The sequence below is a fragment of the Aquarana catesbeiana genome, linkage group LG11, assembly GCF_042186555.1.
Source record: "Aquarana catesbeiana isolate 2022-GZ linkage group LG11, ASM4218655v1, whole genome shotgun sequence".
NCBI classification, from domain to species: Eukaryota; Metazoa; Chordata; class Amphibia; order Anura; family Ranidae; genus Aquarana; species Aquarana catesbeiana.
Genome location: NC_133334.1, coordinates 253548658 through 253572565, shown reverse-complemented (window position 1 = coordinate 253572565; position 23908 = coordinate 253548658). Strand labels below are relative to the sequence as shown.

Genomic DNA, 23908 nt, shown 5'->3' with positions numbered 1-23908 from the left:
TGTGACTGCTGCATCTTTCCAGTCTCCTGGCTGGTCATTGTTCTTTTGTCATCTGCAGTATGTATTGTATTAATTTTCATTCATGCCCGTTCACACCTATGTGTAGTGGAAAAAGGCACACATTACCATGTGTTACCGCAATGGATGGCATTGTACCTGCTGTATCACACTTCTATCAGTATCTGGTTAAAGCTTGTAGGAGGAGTTTTCATTCTCCTCTGACTGTCCTATGAGTCTCCGGGACCCCTCACCCTCTGTGTGGACAGTGCTGATTGGCCCTGTGCTGATCACATGCACCCTCCTAAAAAAACTAGCAATACACATCAAACTGAGCATGTGCAGAGTGACTCCAAAGGCTCTATCTTATCAGGAGATGGATTGGGGACAGTAGAAAAAGGGGAGGATCAGAGAAGACAGGATCAAACAGCCTTTTTACACAATGCAGAGGGTTAAACCCTTAGGTTGCACAGTGAGTAGAACAAGCATGCTTTACTGCATATACAGACTGATTTTACTGTTGTGGGTTTAGTAACAGTAATGCCGCGTACAGACGAGCGGACATTCCGACAACAAAACCGTGGATTTTTTTCCGACGGATGTTGGCTCAAATTTGTCTCAACAAATATTGTCAGAAATTCCGAATGTCAAGAACGCGGTTACGTACTACACATACGACAAGCCGAGAAAAATGAAGTTCAATAGCCAGTGTGGCTCTTCTGCTTGATTCCGAGCATGCGTGGAATTTTGTGCGTCGGAATTGTGTACACACCCTCGGAATTTGTTGTCGGAAAATTTGAGAACCAGCTCTCAAACATTTGTTGTTGGAAATTCCGACAGCAAATGTCCAATGGAGCATACACACGGTCGGAATTTCTGACAACAAGCTCACATCGAACATTTGTTGTCGGAAATCCCGATGGTGTGTACGTGGCATAAGTTTGAATGGCCACCTAGGAAAATATGACAATAGACATACCTGTAGGTGAGTGTTATACAGTAACAGAAAAGGAAACATAGTCTTGTAAGTATAACTGAAGACAAAACTTTTTTTTTTAAGTTTGGGATAGAATGGAGAGGGATTAGAACCCCTATCAGGTTTTTATTGCTGCCTGTGTCCCCCATTCAGGAGATTCACCTTGTTCTGGTGACCGTTGTCACTGATACTAAAGGAAGATCCCAAATTTTGGGCTGTTACCAGAACAGGAATTGAGGGGAAATCTTCCAATTGGGACACTAGTCCTGGTGACAACCAGAAATTCCCTTACTTTGGAGGGATTTCCTCTCATTTTCTGTTTTGGCCGCGAGACAGGAAGTGAAAGCAAAAATATCCAATGGGGATACAGATCGCAAAAATAACCTGACAGGGTTTATAACCCTCCCTTACTCTATCCAAAATGAAAAAAAAAAAGTTTTGCCTTTAGTTCTATTAAAGTTTAGGTTACAAATTTGCAGATGGAAGTCTCAAACCCAATTTAAGGGATGGACTTTTCTATACACGTTCTTCCTCTATTCCAGAACCTGATCACCACCTTACAACAGAATGTAAAGATGGTTCTATTTATTATGGACCAGTGCCAGGACAAGGTCATCCAGTGCCCAGGGCAAAGATACCAAACTGGAGGAGCCAAGCAGCTAGATAGCGTCAGTACTGAACATCTCCTGGGTGCCCTGTTCCTGGTCTGCCTTGCCTTCCAAGCACTGCTGCTGGCCATCCTGCCCATTCTTCATCCTGGTCCTAGTCAGGACTACAAAAAATCAAATTAATTATTTTACTGTCAGGTAAATAGAAAATATTATATATCAACAATCTGCCAGATAAAACTTTGTTTCAATTTTAAAGTGTATCTAAATCCAAGTACAAAAGTAATGTATTGCAGCTTGCCAGTCCTTAGATGTGCTGGTTGCATTAGGCGAAATTCACACCATAACTTCTCATGAATGTGTGCAAAATAGCGCAATTTTCTGCATGTTTACGAAACTTGTGAAAACGGCCTGTCACACTTGTTGTGCCAGTCATTGTTAATGGCACCCCAAACTCTGCAAAAAAGATGCGCATTTGTTGCATGAAAAAAAATGGGTTGCCAAACACACGAATAAAAAACACATAAAACTTGACAAGAGGTATCCCGGGCAATGCCAGTGAAAGGATTCCCAGGCACTGCCATTCAGTTAGAGCAGGGGTCTCCAAACTTCCAAACAAAGGGCCGGTTTACTGTCCTTTAGACTTTAGGGGGGCCAGAGTGGCCAGTGGAAGTAGAAAATGCCCCAGCGTCAGTGGGAGTACGAAAAATTACATAGTGCCTGTAGCCAGTAGAAGGAGGAATAGTGCCCCATCATTGGTATGAGTGGGAGGAATGTGTCTAATTGTTTATATCAGTGGGAGGATTTATGCCCCATTGTTGGTATCAGTGGAAGGAATGGTTCCCCACTGTTGCTGTCAGTGGAAAGAATGGTGCCCCCCTTGTTGGTGTCAATGGGAGAAATAGTGCCCAGAGGGCCAGATAAAGGCAAGCAAAGGGCCACATTTGGCACATGGAGTTTGGAGGCCACTGAGTTAATGGAATCCTGGGCACTGTTAGAGGATTCCCTGATACTGCCAGTCAGTGACAGGGATCCTGGGCAATGCCAGTAAGTGAGAGGAATTCCAGGCACTGCCGGTCAGTTAGAGGAATACTTGGCACTGTCAGTCAGTGAAAGGAATTCTGGGAACTACCAGTCAGAGGATTCCCTGACACTGTCAATCAGTGAAAGGAATCTTGAGCAATGCCAGTAAATGAGAGGAATCCCAGTCAATGCCAGCCAGTTAGAGGAATCCTGGGCACTGCCAGTCAGTGAGTGGGATACCGGGCACTGCTAGACAGAGGAATTCCCAGCACTGTTGATAAGTGAGAGGAATCCCCGATGATGCCAGTCAGTTAAAGGAGTCCTGGGCACTGCCAGTCAATTAGAGGAATCCTAGGCATTCTCAGTAAGTGAGAGGAATCTTGGGCACTGCCAGACAGGGAGAGGAAACCCAGGTAATTCCAGTCAGTTAGAAGAATCCTGGGCAGTGCTGGTCAGTTGGAGCAATCCTGGGCACTGCCAGACAGTGACAGAACCCCTGAGCAATGCTGGTCAGTGAGAGGAATCCAAGGCAATGCCAGTCAGTGAACTGAGGTTGGTAAGTAGGAAAAATTCTGGGCACTGCAATGCTCTCTACTATTATATTTAACCAGCATACAAGCATAGTTGGTTGAAAGAGCGGAATTTCCACATTCCAGGGATTATTCTTGGTGGGATCATTGTACAGCTCAGTGTACAGAGTGCAGTGGTCTGGGGAAAGGTTTGTAGTACAAAGTGGGAGTTTTTTACTAAAGGAAAATCCACTTTGCACTGCAAGTGCACTTGAAAGTGCACTGAAAGTGCACTTGGAAGTAAAGTCGCTGTAGATCCGAGGGGGACATGCAAAGAAAATAAAAAACAGCATTTTAGCTTGCACATGATTGGATGAAAAAATCAACAGAGCTTCCACTCATTTCAGATCTACCCCTTAGATTTAGAGCGACTGCACTTCCAAGTGCACTTTCAGTGCAATTTCAAGTGCACTTGCAGTGCAAAGTGGATTTGCCTTTCGTATATAACCCCCAATGTACAAAGTGAAGAGCTTTGGGTTTCGATTTTAATACAGATGGGATTCTGTGTATTCTAGATGCATCAGAGATCCAACGGTGACCGTCCTCCCAGGATACCTGAACAAGGGTGGAAAGCACATTATGGGGTTGATTTACTAGAACTGGGGCACTCAGAATCTGGTGCAGCTCTGCATGGTAGCCAACCAGCTTCTAACGTCAGCTTGTTAAATTAGGTTTTGACAATAAAACCTGGAAGCTGATTGGTTTCTGTACACAGCTGCACCAGATGTTGCACGCTCTAGTTTTAGTAATCTCCCCCATAATGTCACACATAGCACCATTATACATTCATATCATGTACAACACTATCTAGAGGTCCAAGCTCTCCTCCCCACCATCTCCAGCATGGCCTCCCTCCTGCTCACATCAGCAGGATGTCTGATTGGTTCCTGATGGTCCATTAACATCCACCCATAGGGCTCCACTCATGGCCTCATGGATGTGAATATAAGAGCTGATAAGTGAGAGGTAGTGGAGAAACCGTGATGGATTCATACATTGGCTGGTCACAGGGTGAAAGGCAGCAGAATGACCTTGTGAGAATGTGAGGGATTTTTACAGTGGCTGGTCACAGAGTGAGAGGCAGCCAAAGTCTTTAAATAGTGTGTCATCCCTGGACCAGCACCTTAATCCAGGATATAACTGAAGACACCCCAAAAAAAAATGGTGCCAGCCTAGGGTGAAAGGTGATGTAAAGGTAATATCTGTATTAATTTTACACATGACTTGATGGGCTTCAAGAGCTGTTATAAGGTCAGATGATGGGTCTGCTTACATTTCCTCTATCTCCTGTAAGTGTCCTGTATGGTCTCTGGCTCCTCGCTGGCTAAGAAAGGAGCTTGAAGCGGCGTGGGGAACCAGAAGAGCCTGGGATGGGGGCACAGATGTGCAACAGGTAAGACACTCACAGCAGGGAGTGGGATTCTCAGAGCACTATGGGTTATTTAAAAAGACAGCACAGGAGTTATAATTTCCTAATTCCTGGGACTCTCTCTGATAAAGGTAGAATCACTATGAAAAACAATTCATAACTGAGTGTATATCTCAGCTTGGGCTTTTGAGGTCTGTAAATAACTATAAGCATAAGGAAAGATATAGGAGTTGATTTATTAAAGGCAAATCCACTGTGGAAAGATAAAAAATGCAGCGCTAGTGTATAACAAAGTGCAAAAAAGTGAAGTATCGCCTCAAGTGCAAATATAATGCTGGATTCTGTTTACATGACCCACACTCTGTGCTATCCTCCGATTTGCTTGCAATTGAGGGTTGGCAAACTGGCAGACTTTATCTATCATCCCAATTTGTATCAGAAAATGACAACCTGCAACCAGCTATCTTTAGTTTCTGGCATGCATGGGAAATCTGTAGACCCTGGTGCATAGGTGTGAAGGGGTTAAGGGAAGTTGAGCAAAGTGACGCTAGAGCCATTTTGAATTGCCCCAACAATATAAAAGCCCTTCTCTTCTCTCCTTTTTTCATGGTTTGATGTGACATCATTGGGAGTTTGTACATCCTACCAAGTGTGACTACTGGATGGGAGTTTAAGTTTGCTAGCTGGGTGGTCCTAGCTACACCATTTGCTTACCAGGGATTTAGACAGAAGTATTGAGGCGTATTTCCACACCAGCTCCTTCCATCAAACATCTGCTGGATTGTTGAATCCAAACGCCTGATTGACCCACCGCCGTATGGTGAGTGTGTCCACCTCTCATGGTAAGCGTAACCCATTCCTTCAATATTTCCATCTTGATGCGGCAAATTATCTTATGAAGAGGTTATTCCTGTCACATATAGTGGTTGATTAATTATCATCTACATGCATTATCTACATATGGGACTTTATTTTATCTACTGAAGAATCTCCCACAAAACATTTTTTTTTGGTTTATCACAGACAGTTTTAGTTGCAGTTTTTTTTTTCTGTCTTATATGGACATTTTCACCTACCTGTGACAAACTTTTCTGATTTGTTTTGGATAGCACAGAGTGTGGGTCATGTAAACAGAATCCAGCATTATATTTGCACTTGAGGCGATACTTCACTTTTTTGCACTTAATTATTCGATAGCGCGGCATTTTTTTATCTTTCCACTTATTTGTACAGTTCACTATACTGTTTATGCTAGCGGCTTTACTATTTTTTACCTACATATAATTTTTTACCACTAGTAGCGTGACATTGTTTCATACCTATTTAAATCCACTGTGCACTACAAGTGCCCTGCAAGTGCACTTGAAAGTGGAGTCACTGTAGATCTGAAAGGAAGATCTGAAATGAGGGGAAGCTCTGCTGATTTCTATCATCCAATCATGTACAAGCGAAAGTGCTGTTTTTTATTTTCCCTGCAAGCCCCCTTCAGATCTACAGCGACTGCGATTCCAAGTGCACTTTCAAGTGCACTTGCAGTGCACTTGTAGTGCAAAATGGATTTGCCTTTAGTAAATAAACCCCATAGATGTGAAAAGGAGGTTGATTTACTAAAGGCAAATACTAGGCAAAAGGCAAATAAAGACTGTGCACTTTGAAAAGTGCAGTTGCACTCTACAAAAACGGTTGCTCCGGAGATTAGTAAATGAGCAGAAGCTCTGCAGACTTTCATCGTCCAATCATGTGCAAGCAAAAATGCTGGGCTTTTTATTAATTTTCCTTGCATGTGATTGGGTATTCATTGCAAAATGAAGCTTTACTTAATTTACTAAGGTCTGGAGCAACTGCAACTTTGCAAAGTGCACAGTCTATTTGCCTTAAGTAAATCAACCCCATAACTGTATCTTCTGTATGTAAAGGGAAGTACAAATTATTAATAATGCAATGGTTCACATTTACCCTCTAAAACAAAGAAAAACATATTTTTAGGAATCTTACGATTAAAATGGTTCGTAATTTTCTTTCCAAGTAAAGGAAGATTAATGGTGTGAGGGGCGTTGTCATATAAAATCTGTCCAGAAACCTTTCTTGCTCATGTCTGTATGTGATGTAATACAGCGGGTATGTACAAGGTTTCCTTATTTAGAATTACAAAGTTTGGAGTTGATTTTACAGTGACATAAATGTTATTGCGAACAGATGGTAAGAAAATACACATTATAAAACGTGTGGTTTATACTGTATACTTCCTATGTTTATAAATAACAAGGAGAGGCTATGTGATCCCTCATTATGTTTGTTTGTATTTTTGGGGGCCATTGATATTTGTTTCTTCTCAGAGTAGGATTTAATGAAAGTGTCAAACCCCTAAAAACAACAATGTAATACATTTTGAAGCCCTGAGCTATAAGCAAAATTGTAGCAGCTGCAAATCTCTGCTGGCTTTCTTTGGAAACGCGGATACAGAGTTGCTGTTGTAGCTGGATAAACTTATAAAAAAAAAAACATTGAAAAGTTGCGTATTTATAACAGAAGAGACTATGGGGTTTATAAAAAAAAAAAAGAAAAAAAAAAAAAAGCAAATAGACTGTGCACTCTGCAAGAGCAGTTGCTCCAGAGCTTAGTAAATGAGCAAGAGCCCTGCTTACTTCCATCATCCAATCACGTGCAAGCAAAATTGCTGGTAAATTTTCCGTGCACGTGACTGGGTTCTTTGCAAAGTGAAGCTTTATTACTTCATTTGCTAAACTCTGGAGCAACTGCAAGTCCACACTACAGTCTATATGCCTAGGGGTCGATTTACTAAAGGCAAATAGACTGTTCACTTTGCAAAGTGCAGTTTCTCCAGAGCTTAGTAAATGAGGTAAAGCTTTATTTGGCAAAGAATACCCAATCACATGCAAGGAAAAAAAAAAAAAAAAACAGCATTTTTGCTCGCATGTGATTGGCTCTGCAGCAACTGCCCTTGCAGAGTGCAAAGTGCACAGTCTATTTGCCTTTAGTAAATCAACCCCTGAGCCACACATGTGAAGTTCTTAGTACAGTCTTGGCAAGGATTCTGTAATGGAATGCAGTAACTCCCATGCACATGCACAGTTCAGTGTACAGTATCACTTTGATTCTGTACAGGGATTAGGTAATGTTAAAGGGTAATTCCATCTTTCGTGGGGGGGGGGGGGGGGGGGGAATAGCAAATACATTTTTTATATATGGCGTATATAGCACAATACGCAAAACTTGCTGCACATTTTCACTGGCCAGTTGTACACTTGCAGAGCTCTTGAAGCACAAGTTCTATTTGACACTTTTGCAATTTGTAGCAAATTTGGGTGGCATGTCTCTAGCCAAGAGCAAAGTTGCAGTGGCGAGTCTGCAGCAAGATTTCTGCAAGTCACAGTGACCCCCTGTGGTGGGAGGACTATTGCACAACATAACTGAACCAGAACCTGCAGGAGACTTGCAGAATGTTTTCAAAGAAAGTTGATCTGGAGTCATGCAATGGAGACTTGCTGAAATTGTGCAACAAACTTGTGAAGGCTGGCAAATCTAGCAATAGCTTACATCATAAATAAAAGTGTTGCGCTAAGATCAGATTATTCAAACAGTGAGTCCAAGTGTCTATTTAATAACACAAACAAAAAGGTCCCAAGATTGTGAAAATAAGTGAAAATAATCTTGTTTTCCAAGCACAGACAGGATCCCTCCAGCTTGTGGATTCACCGCCACCACAAATATGCATGTACTCTTACCAGAGAGCATGGACCTCCTATTACAGGAGGTCAAAACAGGCTAATGTGCCTCATCCATTACTGTTCCAGCAGGGAAAAAAATGACAAGAATCACTCCAGACCATCAATGGATGTGGCAACAATCCTCTTGCCTTAGACTGTCATAGCCTGTGATATAACCCCAATGAAGAGATAAGCGCCAATAGTGTAAAACCTTTTAAGAGCTGACTTTATTAAAAGTATTGCACTTACATGTTTCAAAAATCAACTCAGCATAAAATCAAATCCAATAAGTAGAATAGCGATCGCTTGCACTTCCAGGTAATCGCGATGATGTGGATATGTGACTCAGCCCAACCGGTTTCGTCACTAAAGGACTTCTTCCGGGGCAAAAGCAGTGGTGAGTCTACAGCAAGAGCTCTGCAAGTGACAGTGACCCCCTGTGGTGGGAGGATTATTGCACAACATAACTGAACCAGAACTTGTAGCAGACTTGCACAATGTTTTAAAAGAAAGTTGATCTGGAGTCATGCAATGCAGACTTGCTGCAATTGTGCATCAAACTTGTGAAGCCTGGCATGTCTAGCAATAGCTTAGAAAGTAGTTTTTTAAACTTGCAGCTCAATTGCTTGCTATCTGGAATACAGCTCAGTGTGCAGTCTTGCCATGGTTCTGTACTGGGATTAAGTAACTTCTGTGCACATCTGCAACTTTGTGTACAGTCCCGGCATAATTGTGTGATTGTGTACTGGGACAAAATGACCCCCATGCACTTGCACAGCTCATTGAACAGTCTCTCTGCAGTATTCTGTACCAAGATGAAGTAACTCATGTGTACATGTTAAGCTCAGTGTACAGCCTTTGCAAAGTCTTTGAACCGGGACAAAGTAACCCTGTGTACATGCTCAGTGGACAATCTTTGCTAAGATTTTGTAGCAGGACAAAGTAATCCTGTGCACCAGCGCAGCTCATTGTAAGTCTCAATATGATTCTGTATGGCAATGAAATAATTTTCATTACATGCTCAGCTCAGTGTACAACCTCGCCATAATTCTGTACCAAGACAAAGTAATTCATTCCCATGTGCATCCTGGCCCATCCAATCAAGGTGGCCAAAGACATTGAACCTGGAAGAAGACCTGATCAAGATGGAAGCACCAGCCGTTGATAACGTGGAGGACATCTCAGCATTACATAGTTACATAGTAGGTGAGGTTGAAAAAAGACACAAGTCCATCAAGTCCAACCTATGTTGCGGTCGTTCTTGTGCTTATCTAATAGTTTCTTGAAACTATCAATGCCCCCCCGCTGAGACCACCGCCTGTGGAAGGGAATCCCACATCCTTGCGCAATTACAGTAAAGAACCCTCTACGTAGTTTAAGGTTAAACCTCTTTTCTTTTAATTTTAATGAGTGGCCACGAGTCTTGTTAAACTCCCTTCTGCCAAAAAGTTTTATCCCTATTGTGAGGTCACCAGTACAGTATTTGTATATTGAAATCATATCCCCTCTCAAGCGTCTCTTCTCCAGAGAGAATAAGTTCAGTGATCATAACCTTTCCTCATAACTAATATCCTCCAGACCCTTTATTAGCTTTGTTGCCCTTCTTTGTACTTGCTCCATTTCCAGTACATCCTTCCTGAGGACTGGTGCCCCAGAACTGGACAGCATACTCTAGGTGCGGCTGGACCAGAGTCTTGTAGAGCGGGAGAATTATCGTTTTATCTCTGGAATTAATCCCCTTTTAAATGCATGGCAATATTATGTTTGCTTTGTTAGCAGCAGCTTGGCATTGCATGTCATTGCTGAGCCTATCATCTACTAGGACCCCCAGGTCCTTTTCCATCCTAGATTCCCCCAGAGGTTCTCCCCCGTGTATAGATTGCATTCATATTTTTGCCACTCAAATGCATTATTTTATATTTTTCTACATTAAACCCCATTTGCCATGTAGTTGCCCACCCCATTAATTTGTTCATTTGCAAGGTTTCCACATCCTGCGAAGAAGTTATTGTGGAAGTTGACCCTCCCCAAATAAGTCTACATTTCCTCTTATGCCGCATACACACGATCGGAATTTCGGCCTGCAAAAGACCGACGAGAGTTTTTCGTCTGAAAATGTGACCGTGTGTATGCTCCATCGGACTTTTGCTGGCTGGACTTGAGAGCAGGTTCTCAATTTTTCGGTCGGAAAAAGTTCCTATCTGAAAATGCAATCGTCTGTGGCAATTCTGACGCGCAAAATTCCTACGCATGCTCGGAAACAATTCGATGCATGCTCGGAAGCATTGAACTTAATTTTCTCGGCTCGTCGTAGTGTTGTACATCACTGCGTTCTTGACGGTCATAAGTTCAGCAAACTTTTGTGTGACCGTGTGTATGCAAGGCAAACTTGAGCGGAATCCCGTCGGAAAAGCCATCATATCTTTTTCCGACGAGAAGTCCGATTGTGTGTACGCGGCATAAGGTTCTCCCACATCCCCCCCCCTCCACACATACACAAAAATCACAGAGACGACTTATTACAGTACAAGTTTTATTAATACTGGATCTTCACAGTGCGGAGTTACCAATCAGCGTGATTGTGAGTGAAAAATAGGGATGACTATAAAAAAGAATCATTTGGCTTTTAAATTAATAAAAAAAGTAAAAGAAAAAGGCATGAGTGAGTAGAGGAAGAGAACGTAACTCAAAAATAACTTTAAAAAAATGTAGAAAAAACAGTAAACGGCAAGAGCAGAAAAAACATTTGCACATCTGAAAGACACAGTGAGACGTCAGTTGGTGGTGGAGGCGGGAGCCCCCCTTACATCATACAAAAATGAGGCAAAAAACATGGAAAGTAAGCAAACGGCGGCATCTAGCCAGATAGGTTAGAGATATAGGCATGTGAAAGTTACACACACAAACGTAGACACACATATCCAGTGTAAATAGGGCTTCTCTGTACAACGACAACAGTGCTTTGTGTACTAGACACACACAGAGGGAGCTAATAGAAAGGAAATGGGATTCCTAGCCTTCCCACACAATGCCAGATAAGAAAAGAGAGAGGCGGAGAGAGGACAGGGCGAGGGGAGTGTATTGTGCTTGCATTAGCCTTTCCTTGGTATCCTACCTATCACCAAGGGGGGTACTCCATCCCACTCTTGTGTAATGCATAGCTCTTGGTAAAACTGGTTAACATAGCTTATCTACTGGTATTATTGGTTTTAACGCTTTACGTAGTTCCCAAACTGGTCAAAGATTTCCCCTTTAAAGCCAGTGTGAATCTCTACTAGCAAAACAGTGACACTCCCATGGGGAGGGTGGAGGTCCTGTTTAATCTAGTGTTTAGTCATACAGAGCTCCGCCAGGGCGGGACTTGTGAATCATGGGTGGCACATTTGTTGGAATAACACTCCCACCAGGAACGTCGTACAGGCCATATACTGACTCAATGGAGGCTGCTCAATCTGAGACTAATGATTTCCATATTAAACTGCCATTGACAATACATAGACAAGTAAAATGACCTCAGAGAGAGAGACGCACGTCATGTCACTAGTTTGTAGTGAATAGTGGTGTTCAGTATTTTTAATATGGTGCACAGAGAGGTAGACGCCCCATTGCCTATATTCTCAGCAATGAAAGTTTGTTTAATTAGAAGTCTCGTATTTCAGGCCCGCTCGAGTGTGGAGTGCCTCTATCCTGCCATTGCAGTGCCAGGGGTCAGGCTTGACTCAGGACATCACTGTGATGTCAGACACTGTCACAGCCATGTCTTGGAAGTCATGTACAGGTAGGACTAGTGATGGAGAGGGGGGGTGGGCTTATCCTGTGCGACAAGCATGACCTGATATCACCCTTACAAAATCAGTTAAAGCTGAACTCCCGGCAAATAGCAAAATATTGTAAGTCTTTTAAATATATACGCTTAAATTATTCTAACCTATGAAGAAGTTTGTAATTGTGCTCAACGAGTCCTGTGATACAGGTAGTCCTGTCAGACAACATAACCAGATCAGTGACGTCCATTTTCTCCACCGTAGTTAAGTCATACATTATTGTACCTGACCCTCCCTTAGTGATTGATTGGACCATGAAGGAGATGTGCATACTGATAGAGTTGTCACTCTGATCCCTCCTCCTGTCAACCTGTTCAGACTATTGACTGACAGCACTGTGCATAATATTGAAGCTCTAATTGGACTTTAGACCATCGACCCTCTCCCTGTGAGCACTGCTATACAGAAGATCATAAGAAGCTGACATGAGGACAGAGTCAGGCATTTCAACTCGTTCTAAAGGAATCACCTGTAATAATAATTTTAATTTAAATATGTTGTTGCATTTGGCTGGAGTTCAGCTTTAAAACCTTTATAATTAAATATAAAGTCAATTCCAACTTTCTTGGAACTGCCTTTTTTACAGCAAATCCTTTTCTCAGGACTGTATCAGTTTCTGTGTGATTTGTAGTCCGAAAACTGTCAGTGAATCCTTGGAGCCCTGTATATGCTCAGATCTGCAATCATACACTAAACCTTACAAGAGCCATCATTTGTTCCTCCATCAGTGCACCACCTGTTTATCTTCTAACACAGCTTGTAACCAAACCCATCCACTAGGATCCCTAGACTCTCCAAACACGCTTTAGAAGTGTACTGAGCTTCCTGGTCACACAATGCCCAATCTTCCTGGTCACCAACATCCTTTTCTCCCAACTTGCAGGGCACCAGAGTCCTAATCTCCAAATCTTCCAGGCCATCAAAGTCACAATCCTTCTGGTCACTTGAGTCCTAATCTCCCAATCTTTCTGGCCACTTGAGTCCTAATCTCCCAATCTTTCTGGTCACTTGAATCCTAATCTTCCAATTTTCCTCATCAACAGAGGGCCAATCTCCCGAACTTCCAGGTCACCAGGGTTCTATTCTCCCAACTGGCCTACCAAACCATTGGCCAACAATTTGGTTATTTCTGATCTAACTTTAATTCCTTGATACTTAAAGTTTCCCCGGGTCCCCTACAAGTCATATACTGTAGATTCCTTTGCTTTTAATACTGGAAACAGATTATATCCCACTTTCATAGAGACGGTTTGGTTTAACAATGATCACACCCAAAAAATATAAGGTTATCACATTTGGCATCACAAACTTGGCCACTTGTGTATATGGCCTGATCTGTACAAACTACTGTTAGGCATGTGTACTAAAATTCTAGGTTATGTAAGTAATGATGGAAGTGGTACTATGATTACTTCATACATAGTCCTATGATGACCTCACACACAGTCCAGTGATGACCTCATACATAGTTCTATGACAACTTCCTATACAATCCTATAATGACCTCATACATAGTCCCATACAATCATGCACAGTCCTGTGATGACCTCATACATAATCCTATGATAACTTCATACACATCCTATGATGACCTCATACATAGTCCCATGATGACCTCATGCACAGTCCTGTGATGACCTCATAACATAGTCCTTTAATGACCTCATACATAGTACTACAAAGACCTCATACATAGTCCCATGATGACCTCACACACAGTCCTGAGACGATCTCACACATAGTCCTATGATGACTTCATACACAGTCCTGTGATGACCTCATACATAGTTCTAGGACAACTTCATACACAATCCTATGATGACCTCATGCATAGTCCTACAAAGACCTCATACACAGTCATATGATGACCTCACACACAGTCCTGTGATGACCTCATACATAGTCCTATGATAACTTCATACACATTATTTGATGACCTCATACATAGCTCTATGATGACCTCATGCACAGTCCTGTGATGACCTCATACATAGTCCTATGATGACCTCACACACAGCCCTATGACAAACTCTTAGATAGTTCTATGATGACCGCACACACACAGTCCTGTGATGACCTATTACATAGTCCTATGAAGATCTTACACCATGGTGGACACATTACTATGGAATCCAGGAAATAGTCCGCCCAGTTCAGGAACCGGCCAGATTGTTTAGCAGCCAGCTCTATTTGAGAAAACCCAAAACATAGACGCCAGCCTTACACAAGATAACCTCTTACACAGACTTATGATGTTCACACACACACAGTCATATGTTGACCTCGCACACACAGTTCATTGATGACCTCATACACAGTCCTATGATGACCCCACACACAGTCCTTTGATGACTTCATACATGCAGCTTAAATATTTTCACATTAGATATTTTGTGATTTGATTTGCCAAAGACTTGGCTAATAGTGGTTAGTCTTTAATTGACCTGTAATACTAAAGATGTTTTATCTTTCATTCAAGTAGCTTCTTTAGTTCTGTTGAGTGTGTGGAACATCCCTGGCATGCTGACTGAGAGGTGAAACAGCTTTGATATTACAAAACAAGTTCAGATGAATATGATTAACTACTACTAGATGAGAACCTTCACAGATATAGCCATATACCCAGCCTGTTTGTGGTGTGAACTATGACTCTTCATGACCCAGGAAGAATTATGGACCTCCATGGCCAAGACTGGTAGAACATTACCGGAACAGCCATAAAATCATTAATTACCTAAATATCTCTAGATCACTTGCACTACCCACAACTTTGAAACTTTCCTGACCTTCACTCACTTGCAACTAAATAAAGAGGGCCTCCACTTTCTCTTGGCTTGTATGTGTTCAAATACAGCATCATCATCTTGTTGTGTATTTTCAACAAGGTGTAGATTTGTATTTTTGTTAGATTTAGTATCATCTATAGCTTCTCTCTTCAGCTCTCTGGAAGGTCAAAAGACCTCACCGATAAAACAAGCAGCGCAAAACAAAAAGTGAATTGCATCAGGAGATGGCCATCACAGAGGTGTTGATGGTACATGTGATGATCAAGACACAGGATGTACCTGCTCCTCATTCTGAGCCTTCTCACTTCAAGAACCATGAGCTCCTCATCACATAACAGGATCTTTCACATTTTTCTTTGTTTGGTGCAGGGCAGACCTGGGGCCCTGTGGGTCCCATGTGGTATTTTATCATGGGACAGCCCCCTCTCCAGTGAATAAAATTAGAGTTACTCTGTTTGTATGGCTCCTTCTTTTCTCTGCTTTGTAAAAGAGGCCTCTTCATCACCTTGGAAACTTGGCCATCTCCCTCAAAACTTCCTCCTCCCTTGCTGATTATCTGAAGCTTATGTGAGTATGCTGGCACATTAAACATGAATCACCAAATCCCATCCTGATGGGGTTTTCTAATGTATGTAGACAGGCTGCAGCATATATATGACGAGTTTACTAACAAATACGGTTTTCTATGGAGCGTACACTGCAACATTCTAAGTTCCTTCAGCTAAGTCATGGGGATGGTCTCTGTCTGACCTCTGTTAGGTATTTCACATATATCTCATGCAGGAACAAAACCACATGAAATGTGCACTGATACTAATAAAGGGGACTGAAAATATAGTAAAAGTAAGGACTGTGCAGATGGGCAAATGCAACAGCTTTTAGGTGTATTCAGCTGGCATTTGAGATGCATCCAAGCAACTTCTGACCTCCTCAGCTGCTTCTGACTTCCTTTTAAGCTGCTTCTGACCCTCTGATCTGCTCCTGACCTTCTGAGCCCCTCCTGACTTCCTTCTCAACTACTTCTGACTTTCTGAGCTGCTCCTGATCACCTCCTCAGTTGTTTCTGTCCTCTTTCTTGGCTGCTTTTGACCTCCTTCTCAGCTGCTCCTGATCACTTCTGAACTGTTCCTCACCTCCTTCTGAGCTGCTCCTGACCTCTTCTAAGCTGCTCCTGACCTCCTACTCAGTTGTTTCAACCTCTTTTCAGCTCCTACTGACCACCTTGGAAGGTGCTTCCGACCTACTTTCAAGATGCTCCTGACTGCCTGTCTTTTCAGCTGCTCCCTACCTCCTTCTGAGCTGCTCCCGACCTTCTTCCCAGCTGCTCCCAACCTCCTTCTCAGCTGCTTCTGACCTCTCCTCAGCTACTCCCGACCTCCTTCAAAGCTGCATCTGACCTTCTTCTCAGCTGCTCCTGACCTCCTTCTCAGGGGCATCAAGCTGATTTTCCAATTCTATTGTTTGTAGGGAAAAGCAATTCAGAAGGGAACAAAAGTCTGCATACACAGTGCCTAATATAAGTCATAGTGCTCATTGTGTTGGGGGGATACATTGCACATGTGCAGTAGTGCCATGGCCACCTCATGTACATGATTTCATACATTCCTGCTTGGAATGGAGGTTCCAGTGATAAATACCTGTACACACACACACAGTTATTTGTGCTCTGAAAGCTGGATGGGTTCAGGAGTTGCATTTACTGTGCATGTGTATTTCCATGACATTGTGTTGGCAGTGTCAGTGTGTGGAGGAGGTTTTCTGCTGTTCAGGTAATTTCCAGAGAGGTGAGGCAGCTTTTACTCAGTACAGAGAGCGAGGAGGATGGGCTTCCAGAATACGGATGTGTGGCACCCCATGCCTCACAAACTAACGCCAGCTATGGTGGAATGTATGTCACCCCCACCTATATTGTGTTCACAACATTGTCCATGAACATACTCAGTGCCGAGACAAGGTTCTTTAGCACCTATGGTAAAAAGCCCAATGTGCACCCACCTTCCCACCCCCATGTGATTTGAAGGACTTTAGCAGTATAGGTTGTAGGTTCTGCCCTTTTTGCACCCCCTCTCCCACAGCGGCCACCTATTCTTTTTACCCCTTTGGCACAGCCCTGAACATACAATATAATGGATGCCACTGAATGTTATGTGACTATGACATTTCACTGGCTGGATCACACAATAATAGGACATTCTGTCTTTTTTGGCACATCATATATGAAAGATATCATCCATAGGTCCCTGTATCACCATAACTCACATAATTTATCCTCCCTTATACTCTCCCCCGCATACAAAGCTACTTCCATCCATTTCTGGACCATCATGTCACTCTGGCGTGCTTCAATCCGCAACCCATTCAAGGGATTCTGCACTCTGCCCAGAAAAAGCCATATATCTATTTCTACACATAAGATAAAAAATCTTTTGCTGCTTTTTTTTTTTTTTATTTAGAGATACTTTAGTCTCAGTTCATAAAGCTTACACACCAGAAAAAAGAATCCTTATTTAATGACAGTTATTTTCAGCGTCCAATAAGATTTGAAAATGCAAGTCACATGGTTCAAAAAAAGCTCTTCTCCTTGTGTGAAAGCTTTGAGAATTGTGGCTTCTGTAGCGGATTTATAGAATCACACCTGTTCTATATAAGAAAGTCATATTGTAAGTGAAACAGACGATCGGATTGGTCCATTCACACAAACCAGCGATTATTTTTCCAGATTAGGAGAGGCTGCCAAACTTTGCTCATATCAAAGTAAAAGCCAGCGAGACCATCATAGGGCCCAACTCAAACGCTGCCCATACATGCAGCAACTTGATGGAACGCTTTTTTTTTTTATAATCACAAACCAATCAAAGGCAGAAAAATGTGGCTTTGACCAATCACAAGGAAATGGGATCGAATTGCCTACCGTGGAAAAATTGACAAAATTGCTGTAGAGTTTTCCAGCCTCAAGCCTGATTCAAATCATTCTTTTAATTCAGGTGGTCGATCGCCATGTAGGTGTTAGGTGCTTAGTTTGATTTACAATCGTAGTCGCAATTTATGGTTGCTCGAAAAAACTGGCTGAAAATTGCTACATGTGTGGTCAGCTTTAAGGCCTTTATCCTTAAAGCCCAAGTCCAGAAGTTAGACAAACTCTATTCTTACAGTGGGTGTCTCCCCCATCCTGCAAGACTTAAATGCTTGTTCGATCTGGGGAGACCTGAACAGGTGATATCAATAGGCGCGTGCACAGGGTGTGCAGGGTGGGCACACCCTAATCACCTTGTGCACATTAGCATTATCACTCTCTGTGTAGGCAGGTAGATGGAAAAGATCTCCCTCTTACCAGCTCTGGCATAAGAGAGGTGCTTACGCACTTCTCCTTCACTGTGTCGGCAGGGATATCAATTTATATGTAGACACAGGCACATGCGTGTGTGTTTGAGCTTTGAGGTGCACACCCTAATGCAATAAGCTGTGCACACCTACGGTGATATCAATCACTCCAGCTGGCTCTGGTCTCCGTCTCCCTCTGGTGCGCTGGGCTGTGGGGGGGTCCCTTGGTGCCATCATATACAACACAGGGCTATTAACCCTGGACTGTGCATGGAGGATACAGGGGTGCGACCATGGCGAGGGTGGCTACAAGGGTAGATTTTGTGTCTTTTCTGGAGTTGGGCTTTAATAGGTCACATTTTGCAAACATTTTATACTGGTAATGCAGTAATCTTGCAGCGCATCACTTTGGTCCCAGTAGCCTCTCCTAGGCTTAGTTTACACTTGCGGTTGAGGGGCGGTAAAAAACAGGCAGTTGGGCCAAGTTTTAGCACCCCCTGACCGATCCCTTAATATAACACAGCGCTGTAAGGGGTTGGCCACTTGCTGCGGTCACGATGCTTTGCGGCAGTAGTAAAATGATCTTTCCTGTTGCACCTGGCTGGCAGTACTGCTGCTGAACAAGACCCATTTAAGTATATGGGGTTGCGTGGCAACTGCCCTGCAACCATGTGCAATGCATGGGGTTGCAACGCAGTGGTGCAGGCTTTACAGGGTTAAAATAAGCGGATGAGGAGGCGCCTGTCAAAAGTGATCCCCCCGCAAGTGTATACAAGCCCCTATATCCTAGAAAGTGCTTCTCTGTGCTGTAAATAAGTTCATCTATTTAGCATTACAGGAAACATATGAACAAAGTCTAAACTTAACAAGAATTTTTTTTAAATTTCTGCTACAATGTTGCAATGGGAGAGCTCATTGCAATTCTCCACCCAACCAGCAGGTGGTGTTAGATAGCTACATATGTCACAAGTCTCCTTGTGAGCAATATTCTTCTTTTATCTGCCATTGGCTCAGCCAGTAGCTGGGTAAAAATATCTTCTATCCACTCACTGCTAAATCTCCACTTCTGCCCTCTATAGTCTATAGGGAGATATAGTTATTCTTTCAATTCCTATGCGGGAGAAAAAAAAAATCACTCTATAGTTAATTTTTACATCTTAAGTCTGTGAAATCACCCTCTATCTGTAGGGATCCTTTTTCATACATCATTTTCCTTAAATAACCCATCCAAAAAAACATCTCCAGGTGGCTGAAAAGTAACCTAAAAGATGTTTCATGGGCTGTCATTTGTTCTTATTTTACAGTCATGAACAATGCCTGAAACATGTCAGAGCAATAAGGGGGATCCCCCTCCCCAGGTTGGAATCAGCCACTAATCTACCAACCAAATGTTGACCTTCTACTGCCACCTTGTGTTATTTTATAGGAATGGCAGTGCCCAGGGTTGGATTGGGGGTCCCTTGTGAAGGATTGCACCTTACACAATAAGATTTAGTTTAGAGCAACGGGTAAGCTTAGAATATCTACAGTGAGTCACTTTTTGCATTAAATTAATAGTTCTAAAATATATTTTTTTTCCTAAGTGCTATTTCCTATAGGCTATCAGTGTGACTGATGTGCCTTATTGCAGTATTACTGGATGAGATGTCAGCAGATTGTGTGGCATGCAGTGATCGGTTGGCTGGTGGCAGTGAGTTCGGTGGTTGAAGTGCATGCTGCCTATTGCCTGGCATAGAGCAGGGAGGGGGAGGAGAGTTGGGACTGAGATAACACAAGGCTTGATTTGAAGGAGGTTGTCATAGAGGCCTCTGTGATCATTAAAGGCATGTGTAAGAACAATTCATCTCCTTGAGGCTTTCTTGTGAAGCTCCAATGATTAAAGGACCAGAGGCAACTTTCCATTAGTCCAACACAATGTCCCCAGAGCTGCTGTCCTTGCCTCAGTGTGCTTGTACAGCAGTCTTAACCAACTGGTTTTTCGTATTTTATTCTGCCATGACGGGTTGGTCATTGTCACAATCCGTGTATTGATCAGCTGCATTGACCTGGCAGCTGCTTAGTGTCTGAAACATCTTCTGTTTGGCACAAATTGAGCATTGGCTTCACGTGATATAGGTATGGAATAAGGGTCCCGAGTTCTGTGGAAGGTAGGAGTAGTAGTAGTGCTCAGGCCACCATTGTGATCAGTGTGTCACCACCTGACTGGACCAGCATCTCACACAAGCCGGACCACAGAGAGAATTATCACAGTTTCCAGAATGTTACTTGTTCCAGCTCTCTAGAATAATTTGTGGATCGTCCATTTCACTTCGCACTATGGCTGCCAAGACAATGAGTAACTATTACATTGAAAAATTCAGCAGACAAGAAAATAATGCCACAGAATGTTACAAATAACTAAAATTCATATTTAGCACCCTAAATCTTGAGTTGGATGTAATAAGAGCAGAACAAAGAGGGCTATTCTTTGTACATTTACTATTGGCGGTAAGTCCTCCTGGATATCGGCTGGTAATTATTTGACTATTTCTGGCCCACTATATTCTGGGATATTTTTTTTTTTTGGGGGGGGGGGGTGTTCATCAACGGACAATACAGAAGCCATGCTAGGTTCCTACACAGATGTGGTTATCTCTCTGTCTCGGTTTGTGTGTTGGTTGTGGTTATCCGGCTGTGTAGGTGACAGTTTCCTGACTTGTGAACCTCAGGGGTGTTCCTCAGTCCAATCAGATGATGTTCGTAGAATTGTATGTTAAGCAGTAATATTCCATTGGGGACCATACACACCATCTACTCGATCACTCCAGCAATGCTGTTTTCACAAATGGAAAATACATGGTGTGTTCGGTTTTGGTCTGCATGCGACTAGCATGGAATGGTTCGAACATTTTGGTCTGGAACCAAATGTAACCCTTGTCGTTGTTGATACAGCTGCATGTTTACCCCTTGGTTTCTAGATTTGCAATTTTCCTGCATCAGAGTATATGTCACTCCCCTCCCCATCTGGAGCACCAATCCTTGATCCTAGCAACCTTCCAACTCAAATCACAAGATACGGGGAGCGGAACGGTCATTTGTCTGGGTCCGACGTAACCGCACCCCTCTGCGTATTGATGCCAGCATATCGCCAGCCGGTGGTTCTGATCCGCCCCCTCCGCCTGCTGGGGCGGGAATCTGACTCCTGTCAGGGGCTGATGGAAAGGGAAACTGCCCATCCCCTAAAGCATGAGCCCCTGCCACAAGCTCCCCAATCTTCTCCACCAGGCTGTGTCGATTAGCTGCCAGAAGGCCTCCTCCCATGTCTTCTTCATCCCCTCCTCCACCGCCATAGACAGACATCTCCCCCGCTCCTCCCCAGGCTGCATTTGGGAGACTAAGACGTTTTGGGGATGACTTGGCATAGTCAAGGGGGCTCCCGTCTTCCCCTCCTAGATAGAAAACACACTCTTCACTCCCCACACGGGAACGTCCTCCCAGCCCTCCTCCTGGAGAGTCTGGCACAGTGGGGGTTCTTACTGGCACAATCGGAGGGCGACATGGAATGGGTCCAGCATTGGATAAAGTGCGTCTTACAGTGGGCTTGGTTGATGGAGTGCGGCGTATTGTTGCCACACCAGGGGTAGAACCAGCTTGTGGTGGTGGTGGAGCAGAGCCAGCAGGAGGCATTGCAATAGGTAGGCCTGCTGTAGAAGCCGGACGCTTGGTTTGGAGCATACGGCGGTAATTCTGGGCCAAACTGCTGCTACGTGGAACAGTGGAGGATCGGTCAAAGTCAGCAGAGCCATCCCCATCTGCATCGCCATTCACAGAGTAACAGTCGTAGTCAGAACCTGTGAAAACAAGAGGAGTTCACCTAAGTATACATTATAGAACATAATTACAGACCACACTCAGCAGATACCAAGATGAGAAAGACTCACATTATATCGTCTGATATGAATGCTTGATTCTCCTTACAAATACACTATATGACCAAATGTTTGAAGACCATCACATCTATATGAACTCATTGGACATACCATTCCAAAACCATGGCCATTAATATAGAGTTTAACATCCACCATTCTCCTGGGAAGGTTCATTTTGGAGTGTGTCTGTGGGAATTTGTGCTAATTTATGAGAAGGTGTTCAGTAGGGTTGAGGTCAGGGCTTTATGCCAGACACTCAAGTTTCTCCACCTCTGTACAGCACAGCCCTATGGCTCACTAGTCGTTTTTTATCATGGCTCCCTCACTGGTCTTCCTCTTGGTGGCCTTTTTCACCAGTCTCCTTCAATGGCTCCCTCACGTGTCTCTTTCTCTGTGGCTTCCCTTGTTTGTCTCCATCTTGGTCGCTTCCATCACTCATCTTCCTCTTGACAACCTCCCTCACTTTCTTCCCTCTTGGTCGCCTCCATCACTCACCTTCTTCTTGGTGGCTTTCCTTACTAGTCTCCCTCTTGGTGGCCTCCCTCACTAGTCTGCCTCTTGGAGGCCTCCCTCACTAGTTTTCCTCTTGGTTGACTCCCTTACTTGTCTCCCTGTTGGTGGCCTCCTTCACTCATGTCCCTCTTGGTAGCCTCCCTCACTCGTCTCCCTCTTAGTGGTCTCCTTCACTCATCTTCCTCTTGGAGGCCTTCCTATTTGGTCTCTCTCTTGGTGGCCTCCCTCACTCATCTCCCTCTTGGTCACCCCCATCACTCGCCTTCCTCTTGGTGGTCTTCCCTACTAGTCTCCCTCTTGGTGGCCTTCCCTACTAGTCTCCCTCTTGGTGGCCTCCCTTACTAGTCTCCCTCTTGGTGGTCCCCTCCACTCATCTCCCTCTTAGTGGCCTTCCTATTTTTTCTCTCTCTTGGTGGCCTCCCTCACTCATCTCCCTCTTGGTAGTCTCCCTCTTGGTGGCGTCCCTCACTCGTCTCCCTCTTGGTGGTCTACCTCACTCATCTTTCTCTTGGTGGCCTTCCTATTTGGTCTCTCTCTTGATGGCCTCCCTCACTCATCTCCCTCTTGGTCATCTCCATCACTCGCCTTCCTCTTGGTCATCTTCCCTACTAGTCTCCCTCTTGGTGGCCCCCTCCACTCATCTCCCTCTTAGTGGCCTTCCTATTTTGTCTCTCTCTTGGTGGCCTCCCTCACTCATCTCCCTCTTGGTAGTCTCCCTCTTGGTGGCGTCCTTCACTAGTCTCCCTCTTGGTAGCCTCCCTCAGTAGTCTCCCTCTTGGTGGCCTCCCACACTAGTCTCCCTCTTGGTGGTCTCCCTCACTCATCTCCCTCTTGGTGGCCTTCCTATTTTATTTCTCTTTTGGTGGCCTCCCTTACTCATCTCCCTCTTGGTCACCTTCCTCTTGATGGTCTTCCTTACTAGTCTCCCTCTTGGTAGCCTCCCTCACTAGTCTTCCTCTTGGTGGCCTCCCTAACTAGTCTCCCTCTTGGTGGCCTCCCTAACTAGTCTCCCTCTTGGTGGCCTCCCCTACTTGTCTCCCTCTTTATGGCCTTTACCACAAGTCTTATTTATTGGCTGCTTTAATAGTGGCTGCTTTAATACTCTTGGTAGACTCTCATTGGTCTCCCTTATGGTGACCTCTCTCACTATTCTCTCTCTTGGTGGATTCCCTCAATAGTCTCTCTTGTATATGGTCTCAGAGTTTTGATGGATAGCCTGCTCGTGGAAGATTTACAGTTGTGCCATACTCTTTCGAACTTTAACAATTGATGTTGCTGTACTACAA

At 43.7% G+C, this 23908-nt stretch overlaps 1 protein-coding gene across 4 annotated transcripts in view; it reads right to left on the bottom strand.

The window, feature by feature from the left end:
* Positions 1–16216: 16216 nt before the first annotated feature.
* The window catches only part of MTSS2 (MTSS I-BAR domain containing 2), an 86510-nt gene continuing 78818 nt past the window's right edge, over positions 16217–23908 (bottom strand). For all 4 annotated transcript variants that reach the window (XM_073605648.1, XM_073605651.1, XM_073605652.1 and 1 more), the window contains one exon: positions 16217–22031. In XM_073605648.1, the coding sequence (XP_073461749.1) occupies positions 21247–22031 (785 nt within the window). In that variant the 3' untranslated portion in view covers positions 16217–21246. The remainder of the gene's footprint in view (positions 22032–23908) is intronic.